The sequence below is a fragment of the Cyanistes caeruleus genome, chromosome 2, assembly GCF_971803275.1.
Source record: "Cyanistes caeruleus chromosome 2, bCyaCae1.hap1.1, whole genome shotgun sequence".
Classification (NCBI taxonomy): Eukaryota; Metazoa; Chordata; class Aves; order Passeriformes; family Paridae; genus Cyanistes; species Cyanistes caeruleus.
Window position 1 is genome coordinate 119,846,184 of NC_141702.1, and position 15,140 is coordinate 119,861,323.

Genomic DNA, 15,140 nt, shown 5'->3' on the forward strand with positions numbered 1-15,140 from the left:
CAGGGACAGCTTTGTCTCAGCTGGGCGTGGGAGGAGAGGAACAGCAGCAGCAGCAACAGACTTGTAACACAATTCGTGTTAGGCCCAGGTAATTTTTGTCGTTACAACATAATGAGCCTCCCCAGCGTCTCATCTAACAGAGTATTGTGCGACATTCCTAACTTTGGAATACAAAGTAAATGATATTTCAGAAGCAGAAAAGCGTGTATTCGCACCGCACCGTAGCTGTGGTGTTCAGCACCACCGGGCTGATCAGCTGGGGGGTGGTGCTGAGCAGGGGAGGATCCGACAGGCACGGACGCACGAAATGCCTTCCTTTCACTGCGTTCCATCAGGTGCGGGAACGGCAGGCAGCCCGGTGGATGTCGCTGGCCGTGTGTCCTGGGGCTGCCCCGCGGGCGAGGCCCCGGCTCCGCGGCCCGGCCGCTCGGGCTGTGCTGCATTATGACACACTGCGGATGCGCCCACGTGCGGCTCGGCCGGCTCCGCGGCGCCGGCAGCGGCACAGGAGACACGGCAGAGAGACACAGGGCACAGGAGACACAGGGCAGAGAGACACAGGGCACAGAGACACAGGGCAGAGAGACACAGGGCACAGGAGGCACGGCAGAGAGACACAGGGCACAGGAGACACAGGGCAGAGAGACACAGGGCACAGAGACACAGGGCAGAGAGACACAGGGCACAGGAGGCACAGGGCAGAGAGACACAGGGCACAGAGACACAGGGCACAGGAGGCACAGGACAGAGAGACACAGGGCACTGGAGGCACGGCAGAGAGACACAGGGCACAGGAGGCACAGGAGACACAGGGCACTGGAGGCACAGGGCAGCCCTGGGCCGGTAGCCCTGGCACACGGCAGCCCTGCACCCCGTTCAGCAGCTCGGCACCTGCACCCGGCTCTGAGGATACACCACAGCGACCTGCTGAGGGCTGGCCTCCACTGCTCCACAGGGCTGAGGTGTCCACTTCTTCCAGTCATTTCATTCTTAACCTTAATCAGGGATTTAGTACAGCCTGAGATTCTGATTATGTTTTTTAAATGAAAACAGTTTACGTTTGTTCCAACTCATTGGGATTTAAGTTTCTGCATTTCTTCAGCCACCTGTGATTAGCAAAGGTAGCAAAAACCAACCAACCAAACAAACTACCCAACAAACAAAACCCAACCAATCAAAAAACAAAAAACAAACCCACAACACCCCCCCAAAAATAAACAGCAACAAAAAAAAATCAGCCACCAAAAGTAGCAAAACACTCATACCTGCAAGTTATTTATTGCAAAGTTAGATTCTGAAAGACCGTACCCATTCAAAGTCTGAGAACTCAACCATAAGAAAGGAGACCATGGTGAAAGGAAAAAACATCCAAACCAATATTTCACCAGGACAGAGATTAATAATTCCTTTCTTTTCCTTTATCATTATCATTAATCTTCCTCATACAAAGTACAGGCCCTACAACAGAGCATATTCCCTGTGCAGAACAGATGGATTAACAGACTACTGGCATTAATCTAAAAGAAAACCCTCCCACCAACACATACTAAATTCTGATGGCAAAGGACTTCTGGATTTTTTCCCCACATTGTACTCAATTTGCCTGGATATGGGAAGGGCCCTCTGACACCTTCCCTCAGCTTAGAATGTGATGTGAGGGTCCCTCCAAGATGGAAAAAAGGAGACTGACCTGACTACAATTCCTCTTTCTACCAATGACAAACAACACAGTTGGGAAGCGGTTTGCCTTAATTGATTTTCTTTGAAAATGTGAAGGTTCCGGTTCTGTGTGACTTTTGCAATGTATCTCCAGAGGAACTATCACAAGCTAGGTACAAACCAGCTGCAGTCATGTGTGACACTGAGCTAGAAATCCTCACCCTTCAGTGTGGCTCCAGGAGGAACAGGACATTCCATCTGTCAGTGGTCCAGCCACGGTCACTGGTGCAATTCACAGAGTGTCACAGGTGACAGCCTGCTCCAGTCTCAGCCCCATTTCCATCACCCACCTTTTGCAGGTTCCTCTTCCCCTGGTATTGTCCAGCAGCACTCCCTCCCTTCACATGATCCAAGAGATCCCCGCACTCCACTCCCTCCTGCCCTGGCACACCGATGTGTGTGCACTGACCTGACTTCTCTGATTGGGCTCTGTCCGGGGAGGCTCCTCCTGACCTCTCTCTGCAGGGAACTGCTCCCTGAGGCTCCAAGGCTTACTGGGATTCACTCCTGCTCCTCAGCAACTTCCAATCAGTCCCTAAGCAGAAAGGATTTTTATTCAAGTCATTCTTGGGAACATCTTCCAGTAAGGAGTGAGACAAACAAGAAAACAACTCCAAAGGCAATGCTCAACCAAATCACTACAGAACCACACACCACAGGCTGTCAAGATCCATCTGCCTGACTGCTCATTGCACCAGCTCAGCCCAAGTGACACATATGTAAGGCATCAGCATCTCTGTGTGCATTAATCAACTCAGAAAATTGTTTTGTAGTCTCTAATACAGCTAAACTTCAGCTTTTTCTAATGTAATAAATTTTACATTTACAATACTAGCACTGTTAGCCTATATTTACTAATAATTAGACTGAACAATATAACATTACAGAGTAAAAACTTATGTACATGAATACTCCATTGTTTAATAACCAAAAACTTTGGGAAACAAGAAAAACCCAGAGAACACTGTACACTCCATGAAAATAATTTCAGACACTGTATTGGTCACATGTTTAGGAAACTGTCACTTGGAAACACGTGAGTTTGCAGTTTATCTGCTTTCCACCAAAGTTAATATTTGAGTGGATTTTAACAATCACAATACATTAAAACCTGTGTTCTTTACATTTCATTGACTTTAAAACATATTGGACCTTCTTAGAGCTATTCCTATTAGATGGTTCCCTAGGTGGCATCAAGGACAGGACATAAGCACTTGAGCAAGAGGTGAGTAGGAAGTTGGAGACCGGTGCTTACTCAAAATGATGTCCTTTTGCTGCCAGCTGGAACGTGGAGCTTTACCTCCATCGGGTAAATGTTCAGGGAACTCCACTGCCCCAGCCTCTGATGTGCTTACTCCCATCCACTCTGCTGGTTTCACTTCCCACAAAAAGTATCTGTATCAGAATATTTTTCAAAATACTCATTTAATTCCTTTTCTCTTTATTTTTGGCACTTAATTTGGGAGGCAGGGTAAAAGGAAGGGCAGGTGGGAAGTGAAGGGAAAGAAAAGTGGGAAGAAAGAAAACAACTATTTCAGAATGAACTTTCGCACAAAAGAATGGAATTACATTTGAAGACATCAGTTTCAGTGCACAGGAGAGATGACATTTTAAAATAACTTTATTTTGATCCTCTTTCAAAATTATGATTTAACATTGTCAGAAATGAAATAAGAAACTTACCCAGCATATTTAGTTTTAAAAGCATTTAATGACATCGCATATATTTAACAGATAGGGTAAAAGTCTAGAGGTACAGTTCGATACAACTGAAAGCCAGTTCCAGTACTACTCTTGACTACAGGCCCAGTCATTGAAAGTTCATTCCTATTAAATGTAATTTTTGATTGTGCAGTAAGATGAAAATTTTTCATTACAATAGTTACAGTGACAGAAATGCACACTATGTATCAAAGAGCAAGGTAATGTAGCAAAATTATAACACACAGTGCTGCAGCTGACAAGCAAGTAACCATTTGAGTAACATTACTTTTCCAGTAAATGCTTCAGTTCCACTTTTACACTTATTGATGATTTTAAAGGGTTTATTATACATCTAGTCTTATTATACTTTGTACTAGAATTATCTGAAACATACAATATAATGTATTTTGGAAAAAAAAAAAAAAAAAAAAAAGAAATTTGAAATTACAGCTTATTTAAAACTGTACCAGCCTGTTAATCCATCTTGAACACCAACATTCTTATCTGTCGTACTCGATGCGGGGACGCTTCGGGTGGTGTTAAACCAACGTTGGGCTGTGAGTCAACGCATACCTGCACTCTGTTACAGCAAAGAGAACACACTACCACTTTAATTCCTGTTAGAATTGCAAGGGAAGGCTCTACTAGTCAGGACTCAGCATAACAACCTTAACTGGAAGTGAATGCCTTTGAGAATTTGTACATTGGTTTCTCATGTGCACAGTAGATTCGAAAGCACCGCTGCCTTGCATACCAATAGCACTAGGAGTGGGTTATTTTCCAAGACAGCCTCACAAAATTGAGGAACAGTTTAAATATTAAGATCTAATCTACATTAACTTCATTTAAAAAAAAAACAAAAACAAAAACAAACAAAAACAAACCCCCAAAACCTGGTCCTCCCTCTCCTACAGAAGCTGCCCAATGCACCTCATACGTTTGTAACTTTAGATTCTTTTTTTTTGTTGGCTTTTTTTATTTTAAAATGCTCTATAAATAAAAAAATGTCAATCACATTGAGGAACATGAGGCACAGAGAGTAACGTATTGGTTCTGAGCTCGCATGCTGGAATTCCACTGGAACGGTCAGAGAAGTGCAGTGTGTGGAGATGGAATTCACTTCTTTTTACCAAAAAGGCTGAATCTTTTCTCTTTGTCTTTCTCTTTGTCTTTCTCCCGCTTGCCAGGGCTGGACTCGCTGGTTATTGTGACGCTGGCAGGCAGGGTCTGGGCACGGCTGGAGGCTGGAGTGCTCTGGGTGGTCGGGGACACTTCGATTTTGTCCGAAGAGATCGCTGATGTGATGGCCTGAATCCACGTGTTCATCTCCTCCTTCAAGAAGCCCCAAAGGCACAAAACCGTTACAAGCAGCACAGCCCCGCCACTCCCGCGATAGAGCGGAGGGGGAACAGACACGGGTGGAAAGGCAAGGAAAACCAGCCCCAGCTCATCCCCTCTGGCTGTGCACCTCCAGAGACACCTCCTAGAGGCTGTACCTGAGCAGCCCTGGGCCCAGGCATCACCCACACACAGAGTGCACGCCAGCTCTCAGCTGCTTCTCCCCATGGTGCAGCAGCACACACAGCACAGCAATGAACCGTAAGAAAACCACACTTACATCGTCTTTGGCTTGGAAGAGGTATTCGTTGCCATCGGTCAATCTGGAAAGAAAATACCATCACAAATTTAGCTCAGTACTGGTCACACTGCTGCAGCTCCCGCTTGTTTGGCTGCAGCACTTGAGGCACACAGGACTGCACAGGACAGTGCCCAAATGCCCCCAACAACCCCTGTCGCAGCCTCGTGGTAGCTCTGGACACGCTCAGGGTGGTGCTCCTGTTCCCATGTGGCTGCTGGCTCGGTATTTGCTCTTTCAGGTATGTCTTTTCTCCTTTGCAAAACATGTTATCAAAGTTTACTTTGTACTTTCAAAAGAAAAAAGTCACAGGCAGCACCCAGAGTTTCCATGGCTGCTGTGAAAATCCTGCAAAATTCTGCAGCTGTTCTGCTCGTGTAGCTACGGTGCTGCTGGCTGCAGGTTCTACTCTGAGTATTAGTGATGAGCAGCTGCCTCTCCTCACAGTGAAGGCCAGAGTCTCCCTTCTGTTCGATTCCTGTGCTGATTTTATTCAGGTGGTTTAACTGGGATACATTTAACAATGTGTGTGATGATACATAGAAATGAAAAAACAACTGAATATCACCAGAACAAGCAGGAGGCAGGGACAGCAGGAGCTCTGCTGCAGGCTTCCCCATCTTTCCCAATAAAAAAGCAAGCATTTTAACAGCTCTTTATGAAAGGAAATGAAGGATTAAACAGTAAAACAACAGTGCTTGAGTAAAGGACATATCTACATGCAAGTAACCGAGGGGCCTGATGCAGGTGATGGAGCACTGGGAAAAAAGGGCAGTTGGTTTTTCTGCCTAACTTTGCATTTGGAACAGCATATACTTCCATTTGCAATTCAGAGGGGTTTAAAATAGTCTAAAGGATGAATCACATAGCTGCAGGCCTGTCTTCAAGAAAGGTACATTTCCCTAAATATTTGCTATATATTTCCACATATATTTTCTATAAAGCAAATTTTCCCCAGATAGGGACTCTATGATCTTTAGAGGATTCCTGTACTAATATAGAATCATACCACCACCACCCCTGCTCTGCCAAAAAAACCCAAAACACCTGTCTTGGAATACATGACCCAATCAGTTAATAAAGTAAGTCTTCTTTGACAGGATTACCTCGCAGCTGTAATGATAAATATTTTTTAACTGTTGGCACTAGAAGACTTTTCAGTAAACCAAAGAGCTTCCCAAGGAAAAGCCTTTGTTTTAACCTTTGAAAAACAGGTCTTTCACATATTTGAGTGAAATGGTCTGTAACTGTATGTTCCAGACCTGAAAATGTGAGATGTCTTCAGTAGTCTTGTAAATTCACACTGAAAGAATTAAACAAGAGGCTTGATTTGGAAAAGAGCAGAACCACGATCACTGCTGTCCATCAGTTCCAGAGAGAGCAGCTGAAAAACCCAGCAGTGTGAAATGGAAGCCCCTAACTCCAGACACACACATCTGATGGTGTCCCACATGAAAGTGCTCTATTGTAACACTGCTCTGCGCTCGCTCCAGTGAGCAGAGAACAGCTCAGTGTGGGGAGGAGCTTGCACAGAAAAGCAGGTGCTGCAGTTAACATCTATGGTCAGTTCCTGGGCAGTGAACACACCCACCATGGCTTTCCCCAGGGGCAGAACACTGCCCCAGGTTTACCTGAGCTTGAACACATGCTTCTTCTTTTTGTAATCGACCGCTACTTCGCAGACTGCGTCCTTCAAGCTGACGGGGATCTCGTTGTGGTAAGGGATGCCAGAAGCAGCAGCTTTCGAGTCCTTGTAGAAGCCCATCTCTTGGTTGTTTATGACACAGTACACGTTATGCCATGACCTTTGAGACATGGGAAACAACAAGAGCAGTTATAAATCCAATGCTCTCACCCGCAGAACTGGAGAAACCAAACGTAATTGGTTCTGTGAGTTAATGGAGATTGGTGCAGTGGGAGGATGTGAATACAGCCTGTGCTGTCCCATGAACTGCACACAGGGAATTCTTGCATGGAAGCACAGCTTCAGGACAAAAGCCAAAGGGAGCTGAGATTCCCAGAGCTCCCTGTGACAGCACATCAGCCTGTCCTCAGAGTGGGAGGACTGTTTGGCAGACTGGGTACTTTGCATTCTTGAGACAGAAAATGATTGACCTTTTAATGGCAGTGCGCTGTTGTAGAAGGAATTCTCACTGTGCTGCAAACTGATGAATGGAATGGACTGTGTGTGAAATCTTTGATTGACACAAATACTTTTAGTGGCATCATCCACCTCATTCTCTAATAGAACTGTGAAAATTAAAAACTACTGGAAATAAGAATACCCTGACACTAGTGCTGGTGGCTGTCACTGCCTCAAAGGTGTTGTCTGGTGTGAACAACTCCAGTGGCACAAAAATCCTGGTACTGCTGTACTCACTTGAGATCTCAACTCTGCCAAGTGCTTTGGCTCCTACCAAATCCCACAGATGTTGCTACAGCTCAGCACTTGCTGTGAACATTTCCCTTGTCAGCCAAGTCATAAATCTGGTTTTGAGAGCTCTCTCAGGTCATGAGGGACCCCAGTCTGCTTTTCCAGTGCAGATAAATCTCAAAGTTCTGCCTGTTTGAGGCCTGCAGGACATTCCTTGGGAATGGAATTGACTATGGCACACCAATCATCCTCTGTTCATGCTGAACAGATTACAGAGTAGGTGGGAAGTGGTAATGTGCAAATAGAAAATGTCAGAAGAATATGAACATTTCTAGTCTCACACCTACGTGGTTTTCTTTTCTTGTAGTAACGTACAACTTGAGAAATCTGGAATCGAATCCCACTACTGCCACAAATCCATCATGTGGAGTGGGAAACTCGTGGTATCTCTCTGCCTCAGTTTTCCACCTGACAAATGTGGCTGACGCTGCCTTTTGTACCAAGTATCCCAGACTGCAGCTCCCCACATGCGCTGTTCAGCCCTGCAGCCCCACCCCTACAGCACCAGCATCTGGAGCTGGGAGCAGGCTGGAGATGTGGTGTGCCATCTTGGGCAGAGCCCTGCCTGTGTGACACACTGTACCTGCTGGAGGCTTTCTTGCTGTGTGTCTCCCACTCGTGCTTGCGGTGTAAGAAGCCCTCCATCTGGGCTGAGGGGATCTCCTGGGTTTTGGCTGGGAGGGTAGCAGCAGTCTGCGCCTGAACGCCGCCCTTGGCTTTGCGGTCTGACGTCGGGGAAGGAACGGGACTGGACTCTTTGGAACTCGTCCTCTGTTCTGCAGCCCCATTGACCATTTCGTTGGTTTCTGCAGTTTCTGCCACCTAGGAACAGTGGAGAACACGTTCAGCCAGAAGCCCCCAGCACTGAGGCGATCTGCAGTTAATCTGTCCCCCTGCACAACGTGGCTGTGTATAAACTTTGCCTGGACAATGACACAGGCCAGTAAGTTCTTTCTCGCACTCCATGGAGACACAGGAGGCCAAGGAAATTAGAAGGTAGGAATGGATTAGTACCCATTTTATAGGTGGAGAGATGGGAAAATAAAAGCAGCTGAACATCAGTGTGAATTTTACTGTGCTTTGCTCTGCCGGTCAATTCTTTTACATATTGTTATTCCTAGAATGAGAGCATTCAATTCTGTTGCTAAGTACTCATATGTTTGGAACAGTAACAATCACACTTTCTGCAAACCTAGAGGAACAGTAGAAGTTATACACATCAGCCACCTTAAGTACATTTATGGCATTACTGGGGCATTAAAGGTCCATAAAAGGTATTAACTATGAGTCAGCAGAGAAGGATGTCACAATCGCCCAGGAGCATTTACAAAAATGTGTGCAATTGATTTGTTTCTGTAAAAGCTCCTTTCCCACTTTCCCCGTTCCCCTAGTGACACAACAAAATCAAAACATGCAGAAATTAGAAAGATTACACCATGCATCTCCACCATCCCAGTTAGGATATTGGATCGTAAAGACAAGGGGAATGAGGTCACGTGTCAATTGATCGAGGTCTGGTTCAGACTGGCGTTATTAGGTGGATTGGATTTTGGTTAAAGGAACTGAAAACCACCACAGTCACACAGCATCACACAGCTATTTACCCCCAAACAAAGACAGAACCAAGGCCTTGCCCATCACTTGCTTTGTTGGTCGCGTTGCCTGGCGCACTGGGATCGATAGCCTAGAGAGCAGCCGTGTTTCCAGCAGCTCTCACTGGTCAAGCTGGCGACGTCTTCAGGAGCCATTCATCCAAAAATCAATTAAATTGGAATCCTAATGGCTATAAGCTTTTGAAATGCAGCTTGGTCCCAGTTTTTTTTTTTCTTGTACCATTACTTTGACGTGTAGAGCCGTTGGTAGCGGCTCAGGAGTTACACAACCAGTGTGTAGTATTATTATTAGCAAGTTACTAAAGCTCAGTGCTGCTAATGCTCTAGTAGATTACAAACATTCTGGACTGGTTTTATGCAGACAAGCAGGTTTTTGTGAATGGCACAATAATTAGACATTCCCACTTCTGCACATGGCCTGGACAAATCAAAAGCAGCCGAATTATTATGCAACAAACTCAATTTTGCCACCGTTTGCTACAACTTCTTATACCTGCCCAGTATCCATTATTGTGCCTCACACCTTGCACCTCACCATTGGCCTATAAAGATCTGAGTGTCAGCTTGCTCTGAACATGGGAAGGATTGGTTAACTGCCTTTAGCAACCTAAACCTCCAGAGTACAGACACTACAGCCTCAAACAGGGAGAGAATCACAGCCCACGTTGCACTTCAGTCAGATCTGGTTTACCCTGTCCCTAAAGACACAGCCTCACACTGCTCCTTCACAACTGGGATCAATCTAAGCCATCAACCCTCACTGCTTGTACCCAAATCTCACAGTACTGCATTAAGCGGGGGAGAGGGTAAATAGATGAGGCTGAAGATTATCCAAACACTGCCAGAACACAGGTAGTGGAATGAACAACCCCTGAGTCACCATTCATCACCCATGTCAACCACCCACGGCCAACAGATCCCTTCAAGAGCAAGGACACTTTTGCACACCTTTCTGTCCAGTGACGGCTCCTGAACCTCAAACTCTGCTTTGCTGCTGGCTGGAGCCCTGTCTGAGGCACCTGACACTTCTGACCAGCACTGAGGAATCACACAGCCCACAGGAACTCATCTCCACAACTTAAATAAACTCCCCAGAAAAACCTGGCCCCTGCACTGACACAGAGAGCAGCGCATTTGCTGGAGCAGCACCAGCCAGATGTGAAAACAGGACTGATTTGGAAGGTACCTAGCACCCCTAATCTGAAGTAAACCAGACCAGTTTCAAACCAGCAGCCACTGCACAGGTGCTCAACATCTTTTATGGGAAATAATACGGAATTCAGTGCTGCAACCCTGTGGCTTTGAAAAGTAACTGCCAACTTTAATTACATCATCAGACCTGCGCCTTCTACATCAAATTCTACTGGTTGTAAAAGGGCTATGAAAAGCTTTTCTGATGCTCTTTCAGGTTTTATTTCCTTTCACGTGTTATCTACAATTAACAGAAAACAAGCAAAATAAATCACGAACAGCTCTGCGAAGGATGTGTCATGAAAACGGAGAAAAAACAGGAGCTGAACACACTTTAATGGAAACATGCGTGGGGCATGCGGAGACAACGCCACGGAGGACAAACAGCAACAGCAAACTCCTGTTACAACACAACAGCTCTCGTGTACATGATACAGTTCTCTCAGTGGGGCCTGAGGGGTTAGTTGAAGTGCTTTAGTGGCTACAGGCTACTCTGGAAATCTTTAAAGCAGGACTGGGACATGCAACAAGACAGGTGGTGACAATGACAGAGGTGCCCCTTTTGGATTTTGCAGTGTTTGAAGCAACATCTGCTCAGTTCATCGACTCAAGCTCTGCCCCACAGCTGAAGCACCAGGTGATTTGCTGGGTTCAGATGCAAACAGATGCAACCTCTAGGCTGTTCTGTCAAAAGGATCTTCCTAATGCCTTTAGCTAAACTCACAGGCTGCAATAAATAGGTGAAAATCCTACTCTTCCAGTGCCTGAAATGATGACCTTGATTGATGACTTACTTTTTCTTCACTGTCAGAAAAGTGGAATTTTTATGTAAGTGTACTAATACAAATTTTAAAAGTCTATCTCTATAAATTTCTTCTACAGACTATTTTTTTTGCCAGAATACATGTGAAGGCTCTGCAGGTGATGGAGTCTGAAGCTACAGCTATCCTGCCCTGAGAACTGGCACACTTTTTAGGCACAGGGCAGCCACTAGAGCATCCCCATAAATTTAAAATGGAATTTTAAAAAGCATTAAGAAGCTATATGCTGTTATCCTGACAAAGAAAAAAAACAAAACAGAAAAACATGCATCATGAAGTGGAAGGACAAAAGTACAGTTACTGAAGCACATCCTTTCAATCACTGCTCTCAGCTCACAAGCTCAGCCCACACAGAACAATCCAGCTGCACTGCTCAGCCAGTTGGCAGAAGCCACAGCTCTGACCGACAGCAGCACATCTTGTGCCTCACTGACACGGCTCTGTACGCCCAAGGACTCAACAAACTGAGCTCGGAAGGTCTCATGGAAGACTGAAGTGCAGATGGCAAAGATGAACATGGAAATGCATTATGTAGCATGGCAATAAAATAAATGTCAAAAGAAGCAAACAGGTGATGTACAAGGCTGTGCTAACCAACAAGATGATTATCTGGGATGTGCTTGAGGATCACCTCACGTTCCCTGCCACAACTGTAGAGAATTTATAAACATTAGAAACTCTAACAGCTCACTTCAGGACTGAATGCTAAAGAAGAACCAAAAAGAGAAAGAGAAAGGTGGAACTGCTGTGTACTGTGGAGCATTGGCAGAGTCTGTGTGCAGACTCAGACCTAACTAGGATGGGTTTCTTAGATCCAAACTTGTGCTGAAAGGTATTTTCCTGCCAGAGCCCTCGGCTAGGACTCTAAGAGCCCTGATATCCACAGATCCCAGCCTGCCAGGAGCCTTTCCTGCACTGAATGTGACCCCAGAGAGCCAAAGAGAAGTGTCCTTTCACTCAGAGCATTGATGGAAACAAGGAGGCTCTGCAGGAAGGGGGTGGGGAGGAGAGCCAGATTCAGCTCCTGTGTTGCATGTCCAGAGACATTTAGTGGCATTGTCACGGCTGCACGTGAGGATTCTTGGCATGCATCCTGACTCCACTGGGACACTCCCTGTCAAGAAGGAGCGAGTAAGGCATGGAGCATTCAGCCTGCACCTATGTAAAATAAAGAGCTGGGATCTTAGACAGTGTATTTTATTTAGTTTTTAAAGGAAAGCATCACATCCTTTCTCCAAGGGGCTGCACCCTACTCTCATTTACACCCCTGCCTCTCTGGTGCCCAGAAATCAAATTGCTGTAGTGCCAACTGGACAGGACCAAGGCCAAACGGGGCCCCAACGCAGCAAGATCACAACTCTGCATGAAGACTAAACCCCCAGATAAATCTAGATACTGGTTTTCAATGGTTTATTTCACGTTTATTTGTCTCTGCAGTCAGTGAGTCCATTCTGCATGGAATGTTATACAAACTAACCTTAAGGCTTATTTGTCCACAGTCACACTCCCCCCTCCCAGCCCTTCCTGCCCAGCTCACTCGGGTGGATTATCTTTGGCCTGGTACATAACTCTTGCTAATGCAGCTGATTTAATAAAGTTGCCGTGCTGAGACCTGTTAGTATAACTCGATGCGTCATACCTGTCAGGTCCTAGTGCTCTTCTTCATTAGGATGTAATCTCATTACATCTCAATTACTCATATAAAGGACGCTTTCGCTGGAAAATCTTAATACTATTAGCGACATGAAAAACTCACAGTAAATAACATGAAATAAATGTGTCACCTTAAAGCAACTGAGTGTCAGTGGGGAGATTCAAATAAACAAAGATTAAAGTGAAGCAAATATATGTCCAAGGGGCTGCTAATTAAATAAAAGTCAACTGATGGGAAGGAAGAGAAAAGCAGCAGGGAAATCTGAAGCCAGAAGATGAAACCAGTACCAGTAAACCATACTGAAAAAAGGTTTCTGTTGCTGCAAGTTATTCTGTGGGTCACAGTCCAGACCACGAGCGGTCATTGGCTGTCCGTCTGCTAATAAAGTTTTTGTAGTTTTGGTAGGTTTGGGAGCGGTAACTAACCCGTGGAGATTCCTGGTCTGAGGGCAAACCGTTTTGGGAAACCTGTTCTCCTTTTGTCCCATCCCTGTTGGAAAGAGGAAAAAGAAAAGAAATTGTTTAAGGTTCTTGGAAGTCACTCATCTTCTTCAACAAAATGAGATTTTCTTACTGAATATTAATTTAAGAAATTCAAGTTCCTAAAATCCTCAGGCCCAACTGAATAAATCCAGTGTGAAGTGAGATTTAACCAGATTTTACTGACAGTTACTTTACAAATAAACCTCCTCCTATCACATAAACAATTCCATAAATGTCAATGTCCTGTGGATGCGGCTTAAATCTGTAAATGATGCTCATCAGAGATAAAGCCAAGGTAGTTCAGAAACTGCAATTCATGGCCCAGAAGACAAAAGCAGCATTCCCACCTTTGGGCCAGGGATGCCTCAGCAGTGACAAATGGAAAATGGGAACTCAGCAGGGAATTCAGGGGCTTGGGAGAAGTCCTGTCCCCATAAACCACCAAGTCTTCTAACAAGGGTCACGTTACAAACCCATACACACTCCTCTGCTTTACAGCACTTTTTCAGCCCAAGGGTTCCCTGAGGGAAGTGCAGAGTCCAGCTCACCATTGCTGCTGGGAGTCTCCATCCTCTGCAACCTTGGGCTCCGGAGTGGGCGGCTGCCTCTTCCGCTCCTCCTCCTCTTGCTGCCGACGCACTTCCAGCAGTTCCAGCTGGGAGAGGAAACAGTCTTTATTTAAAAACACTGCTCATTTTTCATGGGGTGTCCAAGAAATTAACAACACTGTCTGCTTTTCTGAAACATTGCTGAAATTCAAGTGAATGGGGATAAAATTGGAAGGCATCGGTCTTCAAAAGCATTTGTGGCACTGAATTTGTCAAGAGAGGGCATCGGCATCAGACCCTCTGACAGCAGCCCACCACTGGCCATGTCTGTTTTCCAACTCATTCTATTAGAACAAAACCCAGACAAACAAGAAAACAGCCCAAGTTATTAAAACATCCAAAAGTGACATCTTCTTGTGTGCTTGCCAAACACAGAAATAAAATGTTTCCTGTCTGGATCCCTGAAATTACCCATCTCCATAAAACCAGCTTGATTTGTGAAGGTGCTGAGAAACTCCAGTTCCTTTTGTCTGCAGCTGTGACACTCAGCGTGTGTGAAAACCCAGGCCACTTCAACTGTAGTGTCTAAAGCCAAATTGTTCTCCAAAGATGGTAAAATGCTCTCCAAGCATTAATGACTGACATTGCAGCTGCGTTCAAATTGGGGTTTCAGGGTTTTTTTTCCTTATTGTGTCTTTCTAGGGAACAACACAGCCTTACACTGGAGCAGTCACAACACAACAAACATCACTGTCACTGCCCCCTTCCCACTACTGTCATCTTTAACCAAAAATAATTGGCCAAACAGTACAGCAGAGAGCTGGAGCAAACTGCTCAGCTCTGAAATTTCGTTCTGGGTCATCACTCCCAGGCCTGAGACAGCTCCTGCTGACTTCTGAGGTCACTTATCACTTCAGCTTTTTCCTTGCAGGTTGTTGAGTTCAAATTAACCAGAGAGGGTTTTTTAGTATGGTTGGAAACAGGAAACTTCAGGCTCTGTGTGGTTGGCTGAGGTTGATCAACAACCAACCAAATAACCAAATAACAGAGATCAGGTTGGTGATGCTGGGAGTTATTCCCATCAGCCAAGAGGAATGGCCAGGGAGGTTCAGACACTCACCGTGGTCAGTCTCTCCAGCGCTGCAAACCTCTCGTCCCAGGTAGCTGCGGATTTCTCAAACGCTTCGTGCCGCTTGATTAATTTTTCCACCTCATCAACGCTCTGCCCTATTTCACGGCTGGACAGGTAGGGCTCCTGTCCCAGCAGCCAGGCCTCAGCCACGCTTGCATCTCTGGAGAACTGGTGCACCTCCAAAACTGAGCAGAGAGGGCACAGGT

At 45.5% G+C, this 15,140-nt stretch overlaps 1 protein-coding gene across 23 annotated transcripts in view; it reads right to left on the reverse strand.

The window, feature by feature from the left end:
- Positions 1-3,322: 3,322 nt before the first annotated feature.
- The window catches only part of SPTBN1 (spectrin beta, non-erythrocytic 1), a 160,584-nt gene continuing 148,766 nt past the window's right edge, over positions 3,323-15,140 (reverse strand). For 22 of the 23 annotated variants that reach the window (XM_086875137.1, XM_086875124.1, XM_086875123.1 and 19 more), the window contains 7 exons: positions 14,923-15,119; positions 13,803-13,909; positions 13,198-13,261; positions 8,077-8,315; positions 6,691-6,864; positions 5,042-5,084; positions 3,323-4,755 (listed from right to left, as the gene is read on the reverse strand). In XM_086875137.1, the coding sequence (XP_086731263.1) occupies positions 4,540-4,755; positions 5,042-5,084; positions 6,691-6,864; positions 8,077-8,315; positions 13,198-13,261; positions 13,803-13,909; positions 14,923-15,119 (1,040 nt within the window). In that variant the 3' untranslated portion in view covers positions 3,323-4,539. Of the gene's footprint in view, positions 4,756-5,041; positions 5,085-6,690; positions 6,865-8,076; positions 8,316-12,981; positions 13,262-13,802; positions 13,910-14,922; positions 15,120-15,140 lie in introns of those variants that run through there. The other variant, XM_023923066.2, reaches the window with a different exon arrangement.